This window comes from Botryllus schlosseri, chromosome 14 (genome assembly GCF_051294905.1).
Source record: "Botryllus schlosseri isolate E-star chromosome 14, Bs_hap1, whole genome shotgun sequence".
Classification (NCBI taxonomy): Eukaryota; Metazoa; Chordata; class Ascidiacea; order Stolidobranchia; family Styelidae; genus Botryllus; species Botryllus schlosseri.
Genome location: NC_137249.1, coordinates 8423085 through 8443843, shown reverse-complemented (window position 1 = coordinate 8443843; position 20759 = coordinate 8423085). Strand labels below are relative to the sequence as shown.

At 40.5% G+C, this 20759-nt stretch overlaps 1 protein-coding gene across 2 annotated transcripts in view; it reads left to right on the top strand.

Moving 5' to 3' along the window:
* LOC145455998 (ephrin type-A receptor 4-like) overlaps window positions 1-20759 on the top strand; it is a 200124-nt gene that overhangs the window by 163383 nt on the left and 15982 nt on the right. For both annotated transcript variants that reach the window (XM_080334029.1, XM_080334028.1), the window contains exons 2-3: window positions 15894-16017; window positions 18537-18601. In XM_080334029.1, the coding sequence (XP_080190155.1) occupies window positions 15948-16017; window positions 18537-18601 (135 nt within the window). In that variant the 5' untranslated portion in view covers window positions 15894-15947. The remainder of the gene's footprint in view (window positions 1-15893; window positions 16018-18536; window positions 18602-20759) is intronic.

Sequence of the window (20759 nt, the reverse complement as noted above, 5' to 3'; positions counted from 1 at the left end):
CAGAACGATCGGCAGCGAGAAAATAAGCTTGGCCGAAAAGGTCTATGCCCTTATGCAGACCGAAGATTTCGTTATATAGGCTAGGCTATACAAAATACATATAGGTTTAATTGTCCATAGGCGCCTAAATGACTCGCGCCGAATGTTCCTGTCTTTGCAATCTGAACCTCACAAGACAAATACCATCCCGCAGGGAAAAATTTTATGCCACTGAAGAAATACCAATTTCAAATCGTGTGCGTCTCCTAGTTTAGAAGCCTACGTTTGGGCGATTCTATATTTTTGATATAGCAGACTGGAAGTCACGAAATAACATCATGTAACGAAGTCATATCAACGGGTCCGCCCGCCCGAAGATGTTTAATCATTATTCACGGGCCCTCCCGTTTTCAAGACATACTTCACTCAGCTCTACCGGTAATCTAATTACGTGAGTAAAGAGGACAATTAATTGATAGCATAATATACATGCAATCGCCGATCTATGATTGACCGATTTTATCATAAATTATCGAAAATTTTCGCGCGGGTCGCGCTGGCTTACAATACGGGACAGATAATTTCGTGACAAACGCGTGAATAAAATTTTGAATAAAATAGTATTTACGGTGAGCACAACTATAATAAATAAACAAAGAATCGGTCACCGTAAATACTATTTTATTCAAATCCAAATTTTTCGACGGCAATAACTCCGCTTCCACTGGTTGGAATTGAACCAAATTTGGTGAACATCGTTTCTATAGACAGCCTAACACTTTCATGGGGTGAACAGAAAATTTTCAAATTTTTTTTTATTTAATTTTATATAATAAATAGAAACTTTCTTCTCCTGTAGCAAAGCGGTTACTGGCTGGAATTGAACCAAATTTTGGGTGTAGGCTTAAATTAGGTAACCTAACAATATCAAGTAGCCAGTACGATTTGAGAAAAAAAGTCATTTTTGAAGAGCCCTAGTGTGCATGTCTCCTCTTTACATCGCCTAGGCCAGTGGTTCTTAACCTTGCCCCCAGCGCCCCCCAGGGGGCGCTGGCGATGTTGAAGGGGGCGGAAACGCTCAGGGGGCGATATGGGGGGCGCTGGGCTCAGGGGGGCGGTATGGGGGGCGCTGGAGAAAAATGGCTTCGCAGTAGATGATGTGGTGATAGGACATATCCTTAATGAGTATTCAGAGCAAATTATCACCGAAAACTTCGTTACATATAGCCTTCAAAATACATATATGGTTAATTGTCCGTGGGCGCCTAAACAGCTGACACCGAATGTTCATGTCTTGGCAATCTGAACCCCAGAAGACGAATTCCATCTGGCAGGGAAAAATTATATATCAGTGAAGAAATACCAATCTCAAATCGTGTGCGTCTTTTAGTTTAGTACGATTGGGCGACAGGGATATTCCTGTTGGGCAATATCCCCAGGGGGTCACGAAATAACATCATGCAACGAAGTCATACCAACGGGTTCGCCCGCCCGAATATGTTTAATTATTAGTAACGGGCCCTACAGTTTCCAAGAAACCTCACAATGTTCGCTTTAAGTTTTGATGAGTCTGCGCACACTCAACAACTCACTGCGCTGACCCCTGGACAACCGTGCGTATCGACTAAAAAAAGGTAATAACTTCGGATTTGTTGTGCGCAACGTAGATTTTCTGTGCGTAGAGACCGTGTCAGCACTGCGCACGTGCGCAGCTTAGAGGGAACATTGCACCTCACTCAGCTCTACCGGTATATGTGTTTACGTGAGCAGAGAGAGGATAAAAATTAATTTCAATTTACATGCAATTTTCGATGATATTGACCAATTCAATCATTAATTAGTGAAATTTTTCGCGCTTCGCGCGACTAGGCGACAATAGCTGCCTCAGTAAATGGACACCCAATGTAGATACCTAACAGGCTTTCAGCAAATAGAGGACAGCCTAATGGGGGTCTGGGAGTGAAGCCCCCCCGGAAGCTCGGTTTATCACCCGATGGGGGCCCAGGACCAACTTTTTTTGTTTGGGGGGGGGGGGGGCTGGCGAAGTGCTGTTACGGCCCTGGTGACGAATAATTGTGCCTGCGGGCACGCCCGAATATGTTTAATTATTAATTACGTGCCCTTTATCTCCCATACAACAGCTCACTCAGTTTACCTCGACTTATAGATGTAATTGCCACCTATTCATTCATGCATTATAGAAAATTTTGGTACCTAGGGTGACCTGGCCACACAAACTTTGCTGACCATCGAAATCACGATAGGGGATTCGTGGGGGCGAAGCCCTCAGAATTTCGGTTTATCACGCTATGGGTGCGCAAGGCAATCGTTTTTAGGGGGTTGACGAAGTGCTGTTACGGCCCTCCCTCTCACTCATTGTCTTTATATTACATTCCTTACATTATGAAGTTTGGGGGGGCGCTGGAGCACGATAATTTTTGAAAGGGGGCGCTGGAGGAAAAAAGGTTAAGAACCACTGGCCTAGGCCAAGGTGGGTGTCAGATTCCATAGACTACTCCTTGTCGCTTCGACATCTTCCTGTCTTTTCATTGTATCGCATTTTTTGTGGTGTATTGAACTGATAAAATTGCTAATAAACCAATGATGATGATGATGATTTATTGGTACGAAGCCTGGAGAGCGGTCACAATAAGCTGGGACAAGCTCCGCGGTATACAGACAGATGATGAATATTACAGAATTTCCATCACATCATATTGCATGATGTGTCGAAACTGTTTTCTGCAGTGGATTGATATGAACGATAAAGATTATTCTCCGGAGGCATGAATCGTGCAATGATGAAACGCCACACGGCCATTACGAACTCATGTATTCACCGTTTGGTGTTTTCCGAATTACTAAATATAGAAAAGCGTCATGATCACGTGACCGTATCCGAACCAATCGCGTGTTCTTACGAGGGTGCTGCCCCATACGGGACAGGATAAGGGGAAGTATATTTCGTGTAATGGAGATAGTTGCGGAATGGCTGTATCTGTTGATGGGGTGAGCTAGCTTGGGGAAATTAAGGAGGATTCCCCCAATTTTAACATTAAAATGTAGTTCAGATATGTGTAATGCATCCAACAAGACAGGTTTGATGTAGATTTTTCTCGAATGAATCGCACACCGTAGGCAAATGAGTTTTTACCGTAGGCTACTGTATAACTTTATTATTCGACACATACCTTATACCTCTATAATATATCTACCGGTATCCGCTATATATTGTCCTTCTCTTTGATCTTTCCTTGATCTTTTTTTTTTGCCAATTTGGATTATAAATCTGACCTTTGATTGCCAGGGCCATGGACGCACAACAAAGCATGACTATTATACATATTCAGTACCCCACCCTGGTAGTGTAGTGCATAGAATATTATTCATTCGAAGCTCGAAATAGCGACATGTTTTCTATCAATCCACTGTTCTTATGCAGTGACTGTTAAACTGTATCATGCAGTGTCAACTGTCAATCATATTTTTAATTTGGATTTTTCTGAACATAATGGTGACTAAGGCTATATAACATGCATCACACACACACAGTCCACATCAGTCTCATGTTGCTGGTATTGGTATGTTTGTATTTGAAGCCTCAAGGATGATCATATCTTGCTGCTTATGTTCAGTGTTTCAACTCAATTTCAACATAGACTATCCAAATATACCACTTTTCAGTTCAAAGTTGGAGACGAGTATCTATAATAACCTATCACAGCCCCAGAGTGGAATTGGTGGCAACGTCAGGCGCAACTTTCCGTTTAATTACTTCATTATTCTATGAGAGAAACCCTACTGTCACGTGCAACTCATTCCTGAAAACAACCACTGTTTCCAGTCTGGTCACAGCTATATATTTAGCAATGTGATGTCACCTGGTGCATATTGATATTTATAGATGTACATTATATATCGTCTCCATCAAGACAAAATGAGTAAATCAAAGTGGAACCCCATTTAATTTAGTCTGGATTTACCCTTGCATGAAACAGCAATCAGATGCATTTATTCTGGAGCCTTGAGGACAGCTATGGCCCTATGGGCTCCATGCTAGAAACAAAACAAATATATTTGATGGTTATATTGGTGATTGCAATCCCAATATCGTCATCTATTTCTAATTGTAATCTGAACAGCTTCTTGGAGGTACAGAACTTCACTATGCAATTGAATAGTATATTTCAATATGAATATACTATTCAATTGCATAATTGTAATCTCTATGCTTGCCAAGACAATGCAGAAAGCGCTCCTTCACATATATATGTTTGTATGTATGCATGCTAGAAGGGATTTCTTTTGAATTCTCCACTAGAATAGTTGCTGACAATTGTCAGCCAAAAACATATAAATAATTTCAATTGTATATTTTATTCAATTGTATATTAGGTAGTTCAAAACTGAGGAACAGTCATTACTGCTACTGATATTCATGCATCTTGAAATCAAAACTTCAACCACAGTTTTTTGAATACTAAAAGCAATCTTCAAAGGGCTGTCGTTTGACCCGTATTGCAATGATTCAATCAAACGTAATGATAGGTAATGAGCTTTGATTGTGTGAAGGGTGGGTGATATTATTATCTAGTCATGTGGTTGTGACATCGTGTCTTTGGAAAAGTATTTTTCAAAATATTGAAGGATTATAATTGTTCCACAATTATTTTGTTTTCTTCGATAGAGTCGAGGCTTATACAAAACATCCATTTTTCCACTTTCAACTTGGCTTTTCCAATGTTGAATTTTTTTTCCAAGACTTTGAACTTACTATTCGCTGTGAAAATTCAAACTGTCTATATCTTCCAAAAGCTTCTGGATTAGCACTGCGATAAAAACATTCTATTTTTGAAAGACGCTTACCATGGTGCGCTTGAAAAGTTCATTATTACACAAACACGATGCATTCACGGTTAATGTGAAATATTTTGAGACCACGCGGAAAGGTCTCTTTGGGTCACGACCCACTGTTTGGGAACACACTGGACTTAACAGCAACTTGAGAATGACTTCCAAAAAACATCTCAAATTTGAGATTTACTGTTCCAGATTTAATTTTAACACCTTACATGCATAAATGTATCAGCAACCTCTAATACCGTACAAGAATGAAAATGATGCCGGGTTTCCAGATCCAGACGAGGTATGGCTGTAAATAAAACCTCAATTCGAATTAGCACCAAACTTTGAGATGTCATTTTCACAATCTCTTTTGTGTTTGTCGTCATCTCTCAACAATTACAACTATATCACAGAATCATGAGCCATTCCTGGATATCATAGAACATCCTAAAGGAAGAGGATTTCGTTTTCGTTACTCATGTGAAGGACCGTCGCACGGTGGCATACCGGGGGCAAGCAGCGACAAAAACAAAAAGACCTATCCAGCGGTCCAGGTAAACGGTTAAGATGTGATCGAATTTTATTTTCAACTGGTTTCATCGCGTTGATATATTGAAAGTAGGCCCCAGGCTACTTGTTCTAGGTTTTGTAGAACATGTGCTATAGGCGGGCATGAAAATTTTTCAACACTAAATGGTGATTTTTATTCAAAATTACTATTTACCTGGCTTTGTTGATGATGTATATGTTATATGATATCAGAAGTGGTCTGTAACAAAGTGGGTTTTAGGATTACTCAGTGGTTGTGTTTTTAGACTGCTTCTACGAATACACTACCTGATGTTTTACACTTTGGCTTTTACATAGTGGAAAGTAGTTTTGAGATGGCTTTGCATCATGTTCATGGGTGAAATTGAAATAAAAACTGACGGAAATAGCCTGTGTCAAGGATCCGCCCTTCAATTCGAAAAGTATCCACCTCCAATAAGCTGTTGAAGTTTTGCGACCCCTTGGCAAAATTTACTTACTTTCAAAAGCACTTTTCAGACTAGCATTTTCTTTGACATGTCGAAAGCATTCCTATAGATATCAGCCATACTTCATGCTACACCCCAGGTCTAAGTCTTTGTTTATAATCTATGCTTCACGATTTTATATTTATGAACCCTAATTATGGCAGAAGAATAACTGAAATTATTATGATCAATTTATCAAATAAAAACTACTAACAAAATAGTCCTTTGATAGATACTGTCAGTGTCAAATGGTGCAACATTGCAATCCTCGCCCTCTCAGGAGCTATGAGTGTGACGCCTGTGCTGCGACCTACAGTAACGCAATGAATTACGTCTTAGATACGAAACTACACTGGTTACGCGAGAATAGTCGTTCAGCTTGTCACAAACGAGGAAAACCCCAGACTTCATCCTCACTCGCTTGTCGGGAAACAATGCCAAAATGGTATATGCACCGTTCAGTGCGGACCAAAAGACATGACGGCAACGTAAGATTTATTCGAGTAACGTTGTCATACTCAAAGTGGCGTAACAATAATTATGCATCTCTGAAATATTATAATTTTCAAGATTCCCAAATCTCGGCATTCAACACGTCACGAAAAAGAACGTCGCCAGCATCCTCGAGGAAAGGTATCTTGCCGCTGAAATGCAGCTGTCGTCGCTCAACGAAGGATTGTCGCTTGATGTTCAGAGAGCTATTAAAGGTTAGGGTTGAGTTTGTGCATGCAGATCAATGTTCTCACGGGATATCTGTTCCGACAGAAGAAGACCGGCAACGTATCAAAGCCAAAGCACTTTCAGAAGCTAAATCAATTGATTTGGCCGTCGTTCGGTTGATGTTTATCGCCTACTTGCCGGACACAAACGGAGCCTTCACGCTAATGTTGAAACCCGTTATATCTGACGCTATTTTTGACAGCAGTACGTAACGGCGTTTGTTGCACAATTATTCCAGACCTTTCACAATTTCTCTGTTGCAGAATCGCCGAATGCAGCGACATTAAAAATTTGCAGGATGGACCGAACGAATGGTTCTGCTCATGGGATGGATGAGATTTACCTTTTGTGTGACAAAGTTCAAAAAGGTGTTGCTATCCAACTTGAAAATGTTACTTTTTGTATGCGCTGTCGTGTATACCTCGGGCCTGGTACTCATTCGGTCATTTGATAATATATTTTAGAGTAGTACTCTTGCTGTCTTCAGTGTGATATTCACAGACCTGATACTGGTAATTTGGAGTTACGACAGCAAACCAGATGCAGTGCTACAAATTATAACCGTGGGACAATTGATTAGGAATTTGGTGTTTGTCCGGTGTGTTTGTTAGAAGGTGTTACGGTCTCTGTCATTCTGTCAATGCATTATATCACTCCTTTGAGCTCTTCCTAAAATCGTGGCGCGATGTTTTCCTCATTGCATTATACTTGTTTCTAACGTGATTATGATTATATATCTCAACACAGATGACATCCAAGTCCGATTTTACGAGGAGAATCAATTCGGAGACGAAATTTGGGACGCGTATGGGGATTTCTCGCCTACCGACGTGCATCGCCAATTCGCCATTGTGTTTCGCACTCCCAGATACAGAGACATCAATATCAAAGAGCCCGTGACAGTGAACGTAGGAAGCAAATGTTTGCTCGTCACGCAGGTCAATTATTGAGGACGCGCGTTTTTCAGGTTCAACTTCGAAGACGGTCCGATGGGGAAGTATCGGATTCGAAGCAGTTTGTGTACATGCCGATAAAGGAAGGTAAGAAGTAGTGACTGTGTACTGTAAAACCTCCAAAAGTAGTCAGCGTTGCCACTCAAGTAGAATTAGAAGTTGATTTATACTCAGTTACAGGTGGAAGTAGCAATTAACAAAGACATGTCAAAATGACTTCGGGAGGAAGTAGGAATTTAAAGGTCTGTAAAGTAGTCAAAAGTAGACCACATACTTCAAGTTCAAGCTATGAATATTCTTCATCGCTGACCACCACCACACTGCGGGACGATTTTCGAGCTATCCAATTCCACGGATAGTTTAGTACGTAGATGTAAACTTGTAATTCTCATGCTTATTACAAGTAAAAGTAGCAAGCCTAGCTCATTACTCTGAAAAAGTAGCAGTAGTATGTTACTGACCATCTGTGCGTAAAACTTACAAGGTGTTTTCCAACCCTTCCAATTCTAAGAATAATAATTAAATTTAAATTTGTAATTCTCCACGTACTTATTGATCTGGAAAATCCACCACAGACGACAACTTTTTCTTTGGACAATGCAAACTCTAATATACTGTCGCCTGTTTCAATTGCAAACCCGTGACCTTTTTTGCTCAGATCCCGAAGAGATTTCAAGAAAGCGAATGAAAGTCAACTCGCTCTTCCAAGGGGATCAGGGGATGGGCGGCCAGACGAACGGCGCCTCGGGTCAGGCGGTGGCCGGCGGGGACGGCAGATTTCAGCAAGGCTTCGTGTTTCGCGGTAGCGGTGGCGATGACGGTCAGAACAGGAAACAGCAGGGAAATGTCGATTCGGGAAATCGTTTAGTTTCGGCTGTTCGAGGTGAGTTGTTTTCGATTTTGGGACGCCTTGAAATTCTGTCGGAGTGTTGTATTGGGAAATAATTTGGTGTATATCATGGTACCACGAAATGAGCTCGACCGCTCGAGTGTCTGCATGGGACATTTTGCATGGCGGATCAACATCCAGCATGGATTGTGGAGAATGTGGATGTGATATATTCTGTTTTTTCTTTGCAGCGCTGTATATTTTTTCAAAACTGTGCGAGGAATATATTGTGAACGGGGATATGTCTCTCACCGGCAGCGATATGAGCAAAGGTATGTTGATTGCTGGGTTTTCTTTTCATTCTAATATAAATGTTTTCAAACTCCATTTGAGATAAGTTTTGTAATTTTCCACGCCAATCATTCATTTTACGCAATTTTCTCCAAGACTCGGATTGGGATGCATGGAATCGCGACGTCAGGAGTGCTGCAACAAACATATTGTCTCGAACGGCTCCCGTTCATTATGTCTCTTCGCCTATGAAAGTTTCTTGTATATAGCGTCAGGTATGCCAACTATGAATTAGACTACAGCATGCATGAGACACTGAGCCGCATAGTCGGCTTAGTTCATTAAAAAGTCACATAGGGCAAGGTGCGATTCTATTAATTCATATGACTCACTAAACCTCGTGTGCTCACCTCAATGTGACGGCGCGATGCATGGCCAATTCGCTAGCCTCTGTCATTCACTCTGTCGACTTGGGTCGTCTTGTGTATCATGGTTTATGTAGAATACTTGAGAATAATTTTCGTTGGTAGAGGCTCTCATGTTTATATTTTGTTGGAACATTGAAATCTTTGAATCTCGAAGCACAACAATCCCAAAGCAATGAATTAAGTCTGGTCCAACCAAAATCGACCCAATGTTCACCCATTTAACTTGTCCTGCCATTGCAGAAACGGCGATATTCCGCTACGAAAACCAAATCTACCAAAGATGCAACTCGATGTCAATTCCAAAATTGCAAATACGGGCCCAGCCTTGAATGCTACAACTCGTATGCTTTGCTGCAAGTTCTGAACTTGTAATTTTTCATCATGTCAAACAACTGTCCATTCATTTCGTCTTCTTTGCTATGTTACACTTACTTTGTGTGTCGAGCTTAACGCCGACTGGAATGATATTATCGGGATGAATTACGATGTTTCCAAATTTGGAAGAGTTCTACGGGCACTGGTTTCGAACCTTGTGGCAGTTTTGCGCCCTGTAGCATGACGTCAAGTCGAAGAGAGGCGCATCGATGGATACAGAATTGTAGTTTTCGACTTGATAAGCATTCAACATTTCCTGTAAGGTACCACCTATGTATGCCTAAACAGGTCAACTCAACATTATTGTGTGTACAATATATCTCTTCCATTTTCCATCTTTTATTCCTTGATACAGCAACGACGTTGTAAATGTCCTTAGTCCCAATACAACTATAGCCCTGTCTTTTGATGTACTAAACTTCACAGAATAGTAGTGCCTCCGCTAGTAATATTTTCATGAGTGGAATTTATCATTTTCCTATGAACAGGGTCGAGATACATCGGTACTTCGATTTAGTCGAGTGGAAATAGTTATTTGATGTGTTTGTGCTGTTTGCACATGTATTGCATTCGTCTATCGCGCAGATACCGTACTAAGGTCTCTGTGCTACTATTAAAAACCTTGCTAATGTCTTCGAGATGGGATCCCAGCTTTACTTACCGCCAACATGTCTGTTCGAAAGCAATTCAGGAAGGTACTGTGAATCGTTGATGACTGTCTGGTCATGGGGTCAACTTCGAGACAGATGTATTGCCCGATCTCCGTTTTGGTTTTCATTGCTAAGTAGATATCCTTGGCGGTCATGACATTGGCTGTTGTTTTTGTTCCAGCAATTCATTTGCCATCTATGAAAGTTCCGGAATCACTCATCGTCGTTAACCCTCAGCCCCAGATTATGTAGCTACGTCCTCCCTTGAAAAGTTTTGTTCGTTTGCTGGATGGGGTGAATCCGACTCATAAAACAAGCATCATTAGGAACGCTATTAGCTGTTGCACGGGGTCGATTTCGTTATACAATATAGCTTGCTTTTCAATTTTTTGTTCGTCGGAATTGAGTACAATATTCTTCTTTTTTTAAACGTGTTACATCATTGAAAGAAAATCGTTTTATCCGCTATCGCGAATACAATATTTTGCAATGCCCTCGTTTGAGTAGTTTTCTGCGAATAGTTTTGGCAGTCGTTATCAAAGTATGAGAGACCTAATCAACTTCGGATTTAGGACGGCCAGGACGAGGAGGCATGCACGCTGACTGAAAAGTAAAAGAATATGATATGAAACAGGGGTGGTCAACCTTTTCAGTCGAAGGGCCACGTGAGATTTACGAACGACCGCGCGGGCAACTAGAATGTTGATGTCTTTTTTTAGTCGTCCGATAGGAGTTAACTGGATTACGTAACGGTGAAAATAGGGCTTGAATATTGCCACGCATCAAATTCGACAACAATTATGTCATGAATAGTCTATGTACGTACAATCGTACATGTACTAGCCGCGCCAAACGTGAAATTTTTTTCAAAATGGATGAATGAATTCGGTCAATAATAATGTTGGTTGCATATATACGTGGGTCGCCTCTGTAAACAGGTGGCCAGGACGTGATTAATCGGCGCTTGGACATATCAATATCGAATATTTCAGCGCACCTGCGTCTATCGTTTTGTGCAAAGGTATCATCTTCGACGATCTTTCTGCGAGTGCTGACGCGAAGTCGCATGTTGGACGAGAGAGAGAGAGAGAGTCTTTATTTTCATCCAACCAAAATACATAACAAACGGCAGTGATGGTGGTACAGAAAATATGCATGCACAGTATTCGGTATTAGATAGGAATGGTCGATAAGACCGTGAAGGTCATCTAGTCTGATCACACCAGCATCAAACAGGTACACTTGACTCTGAACAGTCTGGCTGTAAAAAATGTTTAGTTAAAAAAGGAAAATAAAAGAAAAATTAAACGATGGTAGCAAATGATTAATGAAGCAATGTCTGTGCGAGGTAGGGCAACAGTGTTAGTAGTATAACGACAGGAGGTGATCAAGTAGGTCTTTTTAGAATCTGTTATAAGGCAATTCACGGATATGTGGTGGCAATGCATTCCAGATGATAGGTCCCGAGTAGTCGATAGATCTCTTAGTTAGGTTGCTATTGGGTCGGGGCAAGTAGATATTTCCCTATGACGAGGATCTCGTGTAATGGGAATGCACATTTTTAGCAGGTATGAAAAAGTCATCAAACACAGGAGGCAGACTATTGGAAAAATATTTGTGAACAAGTTTTGATACTTCGAAGCGATATATAGTTCATCTACTCGACGACACCGTCTCTCGCGAATATAGTTTGACTCAATTCTGTAAATTGGGCGTATTTATAATTTTCAGGAGGGGGGCACAAATACTGAAAGCAAGAAATCGAGTGACAATGAATCGCGCGAAGTGCTAAGAAAAATATCGAGTCAAACATATCTGCCAACAAATATTCTATTTATGGTCATATACGAAAGATCCACGAGAAATGTGGACGGCCCCTGGCTACGCCAATGCGACGGAACTGATATTTTAGTCATCGAAATCCCAAAACTCGCTGTCAGTCTAATCTAATTTTCGGTTTGTCTTGCAAGTTCACAATAAATTACCTAGTTAATTTTTTTTTTGACATTGTAACTAATTTCGAGAATTACCTGGCGGTCCACTCAAAACCTTCTCGCGGACAACATTTGGCCCGCAGGCCACGGGTTGGCCGCCCCTGTTATGTAAGGACAGGCGACGAAATGTACTGCGTCTTATGACGCAAGGCGAGATCGATAGGCCTAAGTCAGGTCCTGGTCCGGTAAACTTGAGGACTGACTAGTATTCATCCAGCAGAAACGTACTGCTTGTATTTCAACTTGAATGTGTTCATGAACAATGAACATGCTCGATTGCTCGGCGACTGTCATAGCCGGCGAGATACTGTTCCACACTGCGGGTCCGGCATATTTATGATGGAGCGATGATCTTTCATTTGGATACCATATATTATTGCCCATCCGCTAGGTAACTTCGGGCAGGGGCCAGTGAAACTATCATTTTTATTTATTTTTGGAATATGGCTATTCCTCGCCGTATCATCCGTGTAATCCAGCGTGGTTCTCAAACTGGGGGCGTGAAAGTATCTGAAGGGGAGCGCAAAGTTGCGGTCAACTGGCAAAACTTTCGCGCCCCGCGCGAATCACCTTCAAATCATGGTTATTGCGATGTGGATGTATAGTCCTATAATTTCATATTTGAGAATTATCTCATCAACAGTCATTAACCTTCCATGACATCAAACTATCCGTTTGGAATTCTGGTTGCATTCTGTGATATGACGATGGGGCGAAAAATTTCACCGTCATATAGGGGGGTGTCTATAGAAGTTTGACAACCACTGATGTAAGCGGTTTATTATTATTAAAAAAAAAACAGAAGTGGGCCGTAATACAAGTCTGCAGCTACGGAATAAGAATGAAAGAAAACTGGCCTTGTGCAAGTGACCAACTGACCATAGTAGTCGACAAACACCATGAATAATACAAACAAACATTTACGGAATATGGCAGCAAACTATCGAAACTTCACCCAATCCTGTCTGCAATCGCAATCTTATGGCGTGCCAACCAATGCGGGTGAGCTGTAGCGTAGTGGTGACGATAAGCTCCTGCTACCTGGACGGCCTGGGTTCGATTCCGCGGCTGAGGCTGAGGCACCTCTTCAGTCTTCACCCGCGTCGCTGTCCTTGCGGCGACAAATAAACATTTCAGAAAAAGGCCCGATGAAAGAACGCACTAACAAGATAGAGCAGCGCAATATATATTAACATCGAAAATGAACTGTGCACTAGGTAGATGCCAGTTGGAGAGACCGCACAGGTTGTTCGGCATCCTATAATATCAGATCAGTACATCACATTGTACATTGTGTGTGTCTTGATCTGATGAAAATATAATCTGACGATTATTGTCTTTGATAACGCCAGATATCATTAGCCGACAATAAAATTAATTACCTGTAAGGCAGTGGTTCCCAACCGGTGGGGAATTTAATGCTTTCTGGTGAGGAATAGACGCATTTGGTAAACATTATATGCAAGATAGTCTACATATTTACGGAGACACATGCGCGATTACCGTTACCAGTTAATTTCTCTGCAATGTATGTATCGAAAATTATAAATTGAAATTCTCCTCGGAGGACGCCTAAATGTCCTCTTTATTTTTGGGAATTTGTCCTCCTTTTATCTGAAAAGGATTTGAATGCCACGAAAAATGCGACTCCGACGAGGCGAGCGTCAGGAGTTCCGTAAAAAATCATGAGCCGAGTCAAAGTGATGACCGTTTTTTAGTCAACACAATACTGTCAGTCGAAAATTTTTCAAAATCACCAGTTTTCTTGGAGCTTTCAGAATTTAGGATCTCAAATTATGGTAGCCCTATTTTGAAGGGTATATAGGAATTTTGGGTAGTGGGGAATAAAGACTAGGAATAAGTCTGAGGTGGGGAATGAAGACAAAAAGGTTGGAACTACTGAGGTAAGGAACAATTAAATTTGATTCGGGGAATCGAAGGTATTAGCCATTCAACAACTTCCACCACGTTTATTGCATACATTTGTGCACATTGACTTTGAAGTTTCAAGACCATTCTATTCAAACGTTTTACGCCTGAATTGTATTCCGAAACATAAGCAGATTATCTATGGTCAAAGTGCCTCAGTTAGAGTGAGGAGAATCGCCCAATATTTGAGAGAGTATAGCGTTTTTAGTCATCAAAACGGATAATAGACTACGTTAGATTCCGTAGTCGACGTGCCGTAACGAAGGTGTTGGCGATCATATCGACGTTGACAAAGAATAGTTTGGTTATGACGGATAATGAGCATATTCTGCAAGTTAGTAGCGAAGCGGAACCGAAATTTAGAGAATGTGGAATTCGTCAATTTAAAATTCGCCTAAATTTTGTTGACAACATGTCCTTAGTTCCCTCGACTATAAACGAGATATTCCAGGCACCGCATTATTCTATTACAGATCGTATTACATAAGATAGAGAGTGATTTTTGAAATCTGAACCGTCAAGTCGTAGAATTGCTTTATTTCAGAGGGTTAGTTTCTTGTTCAATTACCTTGCTCCCCTTGACGATCCTTGCTCACTGCGGAATTCGGTCAGCCATTGACCACATGTTTTCTCGAGCCTTATCGCCATTTTCGAGATAAGTTAATCTCTAGTCAGTTCACGTGGAATCGAGGCGGCCTAACGAAATTTTACGGAAATGGGACCAAATAGTTAAAAATAGTATAAAACGTTCCAGGAAATAATTGAGGCACTTCATTTCTGACTTATACGCTCGTAGATGAAGAATTAGCTAACCAGGCGTTTAGAGTTTAGATGCTACTGTTTCAGGATCTGATTTCATCCTTCTCGATACATTCGTTCTACATGTTACATCAACCGACCAATATACCTGAAATTTGAGGCTCCTAATCCCTTCATTTCTACTCGTGTGACCTATATCATCTGTCACTCGGGCAATTCGTCACCAATTCGTATCAAATGTGTTACGAACTCGTATTTATTTTAGACATATGTCAGGTAGGTAAAGAATATTATACTATACATGGAATTTTGGGTTAGTTTATTTGCGGTATAGTTGGAGTTGATGCTAATGAGAAATCACTCTTATCAGTTACCCAGCGCACCTCGTACGGGGTATGACTGCTTGGGAAATCGGCCTAACACGAATTTTGAATTTGATGATTCTCAACTAACGAAGAATATTTGCTCAGATTATGTGGCAATGATTCTCCCGATTTTTCGGAATAATGGTTTCGTCTCAAGATAGTATGGGATTATACTCTTATCAGAAATACGCGAAGGGTTCACAGGTATAGACTTGGGTTGCAATAGGTGACAAGTCCTGATGGAATGTGCTGCGGTTTTCGAACTGTACCGAATACTGTGCTGTGCTTGTTGCCACCATGATGCCTGTCGCAGTGGCGAGAGGGATACAAAGTCTGCTACGAAATTGTTACGTTTGAAACTATTTGGCGTGTGTACAAATGTTGGTCCATTATTTCAATATCACTGGCAGCGGTATCTTGGTACCATTGTGCAATACACAGGGATATGGTTCTGATTCGCGACTGTTTCGCCACCTTGTTTGACGTATATTACTTACGAGTTTACGATAAATACGAATCTACACATCTGGCGGTTAAAATCGGCACTAAATTTTTGAGCGCCTGAACAAGAATTCACTTCGGTACCGCGCTTTTTGGAAGAGTGTCACCGGGGCCTACGATAACTTAATTTATCGTAGGCCCCGGTGTCACCCTTCTTGATAGGAAACTTATTATACTTGATTCAGAGATTATCTTGCATTCTAATGAATATTCGTTCCGTAATCTTCAATTTCATTATAATTTCCATCACTTCATTCAGAAAAAAGCCTACTTGATAGTTAACATACCATATATACATATATTTATATTTAAGATGTTTACTTGCCGTTTGAGCTTTTACTATGGATTATTTCTGATGTTTGCTCAAGCTGTCGCGGACACAAGTAAGATTAATATTTTATGTAAATCTTTAGTTAGAATATTTATGGGAAGGTCGCACCAACATGCCTATACGCTATACCCAATATGCGTTATGATCGGATTTCGTAGAAATAGTAATCCAATATCGACTTACGGTACGGGTGGTTAACATATTTTGTGGATCTGATATATAGATGAATGTTAGATAGATACCTATAGATATAGTGTCGAGTTTTGAGAATGGCAATATGAATTATTTTACTTTATGAAAATTCTACTACTCTCTTGTCTGGTGATAACTTTGTGTGCTGCAGTGAGTTGAGTATAGTTATTGTCAACATGTAAATGTTAGGATTGTCGGATTTTGCAATGAACATGATGTATTTATTGGGAGGTCAATATTTTGTTTCGTTATTCGATCCAAATTCCACTGTATCTGGTTTCACCGATGTCCAAAGCGATGCTTAGGCCGATTATTTCCGTGTGGTTTTATATCACATTGCTGCGCGACTCTAATTAAGTTTAGATTTAAGCTATAAAACAAAAAACATGTCAATATGGATTTCTAGGAACCGAGAGCTTATCTGCCTATGCACTGACTTGTCACTGTAGCAACCAATCTAGGCAAAAAATAACATTTTCTGCGACAAGAATAAAATACCACTGGTCGACGATAAGCTATATGATATACTACATTGGTGGTCGCAATATATCCGATCCGTAACCGTATTGTGTTGGTATTCAAGCTTACGAAATGTTAAAGTCGTTTGAATATGTATATTGTATGATATCCAACCTAATCTTATTCACTGTAACGCCACCTGACACGTGGTGACTGCGGAGAGATCGTTGCTACCCCACCCTGCTATATTTTTTATTAGCGACTTAATGCCAACAAAAGTGCGTCCGTATAGCATTTTAGTGCTTGTTCATTAATGTCTGTGGAATGTTTTCATAAGTGGGCGTATCACATTCAATGTGTCCATCGCCCTTCCAAGTTTAACTCTACCAACTATATACGCTGAAATTTTGGTAACAATTCATCCTTTGAACCATAATCCGGTGTAAGGTGATATGTGTATGCAGACAATTTTGTAACGGAATACATTTCTTAATAGATCGGCCCAAAATGTCACCACAAGTAGTCATTAACGGATTGTCCACATATCACTTTCATAACTTCATTGTTCAGCCAGGTTTGAATGATAATATTTGGTTGATACATATCGATTTACTCGATTACAAATGCGAAAGAGATCCAAAAACGCCATATGCCATGCGAATGCTCTGGAGTCACTTTTTCACCATTGAGACCTCTTGATAAGTTGGCATATCTAAAATGCGATACCCATAATCAGAGTATGTTTATCATCAAAGCCTGACATACTGCTTGAATACATTTAGTTTGCCTTGTCCGTCTATAAATGAGGAATTCCTTTCCAACCTTTGGTGGTTCGCAAGGGCTGTTGAGCAGTTTGAGGGTCCTCAAAAGACATACGCCAGCTTGAAGGTTTTAACATATAAAGACGAAATCCTATCGTTCGCTTTCATGCTACTGACTGATTGATATTCGGAACGGATTCCAGTTTTCTAGAAAGGTCCTTTTGACACCGTTGTAAACATATCCAAACATCCAAATAACGAGTTGTAAACTATACAGGATCAGGTGATAAATTGCGTACACGTTCGTTTTCAGTGAAACAATTTTATATTCAAATTTACGTGGTTTATATTATTTTGCGTGTAGTGACGTTTGGCCACCGATACTTACGTGATTTTCACTACCCAAAACGAGTCATGCCAGATACGCGAAGTGAAACTGCCGAAAATCATTCACTTCAAAATTCGAACTATTCATTGATATCACTAGCGATTTTAGGCGGCGTCGATATGTGTCAGTGTATTTTTGACAAAGTACAGATTATTCCACTTGTCCCGAGGCTATCATCTTTAAAGCGGAATATGTAAGTGAGGTATAACAGAATTTTATATCGTCATTACCAAATGAATGGAGAAACATGACTTCTGTCCGTCATCAATTTATTGTTGATGACTTTGTAAAGGATAATAGAGTTTATCGGAAATGCCAATACGTTTTATGACAATAGGGGACTCATGAATTTTACTGAATATCCTTGCTTTCAAATCACAGTCAGCGAATGTACAAAATCATAACAAGGATATACCCTTAACGGAATGACAGATTATTGCTAATTATCCAAACCTTTGGATGACTCCTGTGGTGATCCGCGTCCCAGATTCGATTAAACAACATGACTGAACATTAGACATATCGGTTTGTCTCTTTATGGGTAGTTTGCCTGTAATAGCTGACCTGCAAAGTCGTAAGGTTATAAAGCGCAAGGTTATAATCGAAATCGGCTACACGTTGTTCGCAGACTTGCAATCAAACTTACTATACCCGAGTAGGGGGTGACTTCGATAGCATTATCGGTCGTTTCTCATTTCTGCGATAAAAAGCAGCAATCGACTCCTGATTTTTGATAATGTTTTGATTGATAAGACCTTCCTTTCATTTCAGAAATTTTATACGACACAAAACAAGCAAAAAGTGATTTGAAATGGGAAAAACATCCGGCCAATGGCGTGAGTATTACGTATATAGTTATCATGAGTGTAGCATTATTGCGACGGCTCGAGTATATTATGACTAGAGCCCGACCGATATTGGATTTTTAAGCCGATACTGATAAAACCGATATCTAACGCCTTCACCGATAACACCGATATATTTGCCGATATCCAAATAAGGTGGAAACTACCACAAAAGGCGCATTTTCAAAACTTCAGAGCATTCAGAGCAACAGCATTACAGCCCTTGTCATACTCGAACATGAAATAAACTATAGAATGGCTGCATCTGGACACAATAAACGTGTAAGTTATAAGAAATGCAGCAAAATTCCGAGTCCAGCGGTCAAGGATTATAGTTTTCAGACTTCCTGCCACCATGTTGTGACGTCACGAAGTTTGCCGATATTTTTTCACCTCCAATGGCCGATACCGATAACTCTTTCAATGTGTGATATTGACTCGATATTATCGGCGAACCGATAATCGGTCGGGCTCTAATTATGACCTCACCGGAATAGTTGTGTCCAATGCATCAAATTCCAAGATTTCGGAATGTATTTTTTTTAAGTAGTGTAATGTGCATATAACAGTACTTCACAATGTGAGCAGATATTTGCAACATTCCATTGGTATATGATTAAAAGTGCCATCTAACAGCTCTGTTATATTTTGTAATGCGCATTCTAGCATAATGGTCTACTTAAAAGCGTCTCAAGGGTAATACTTTATCAAGTAGCGAAGTAGCCCTTTGTCAATATTAGGGAACGAGGTATCTCATAATGCGTTCCCTGCGTATGTGATATTACTGCCATGAGACATCTGCGAGACGGTCAACCGATCTCGATGGGATGGATGAGAGTTGAACAACGGATAATGCGCAAGTGCGCATAGACATAATGGGGAATGCGGAAAAATCCGCTGTGACGCTGACATTGAATGGATTCTTTAAGCCGCAACGTCTAATCAATCACAGGCACTGCGTACACCGGTTTTTCGGAATGGCAGATTTAAACGCAATGAGGATGCCAGTAACCAAAATTTCTTATACCCCTGGAATCGTTATATACCGAAATTATTACAGAGATGACCGTCTTTCCTAGAGAGGAGAGAGCACCCGTTAGATGTAAAGTCGAATTGATACCTCGCAAATTAATGAATCTAAAGGAAAAATTCCCTGTCATTTCTATCAGCTGCATCCAAAACATTTTAGAGCGCGACCGAAGTCTGGTTTTATTATCGATCGTCTCGCGACTATAGCTGTGCCGAATCGAGTTTGGGTACTTAGGTGGTTCGAGTCGAATCGAATCGAGTATTGGTGTATTCCCCTGTTATGACGCCATAACATATCTTTCGCACATATCTCCACAAGGAAAATGATGCAATGACTGACTAAGTGACTATATTTCGTATCGCTTCGTGACCATAGCCAGCGTCGATGACTGCTTGACAGATATCGCAGATCTATGAATATTCGTAGCCTGACCTTGTGCAACAATTTTCTCGATGTTGAGGTTCGGCTGGCCGAGGCTTCGACTCTACAAACGCGGAGATAAAGTATTTAAACAGTATTTTTTGTTAAAATAACATTATTGGTGCGAAAGCGTGTATTTTCGTTACTTGAAAATATCGATTCTCACTACTCGACTATAGTATCGAAAATACTTGTATCTTTTGCCCGGGTCTACTAGCGACCCAAGCCTCACACAATGAAAGAAATTCATTTTTAATGTCGGCATTCTTGGTTTTTGCGGGCGTCTTTTAATAGAGAATATGCAGACAAGAGACAACCAATCGCTTCACGCTGCGTAATTCTTTGAAGCATCATTTATTATAAAAGAAAGTCATTGATGCAGTGGAATTGATGTCACTGAAATTTCTCATTCGCAGTTATTTAATGCAAGGCTGACGTCTCTATTGTGCTGTGCGCGATGTGTAGCCTACATCAATAGTTTGCAATCTTTTCTAGTAAGCCTACTTGCAGGAAATTTTCAAGCAAACAGAGCCCTATGCCCTAGCCAATGATTTCTCAAAACAACGCATTGAACGACAATTTGTGCCGCTAGGGCCGTATTATCATTGGTTTAATCTCACTTAGTCGGACACTGACAATTTCTCCCTGCCTGCCTATTGGTCGCGAAAACAAGAGATTTCGACGAAAACCCAATGTCAG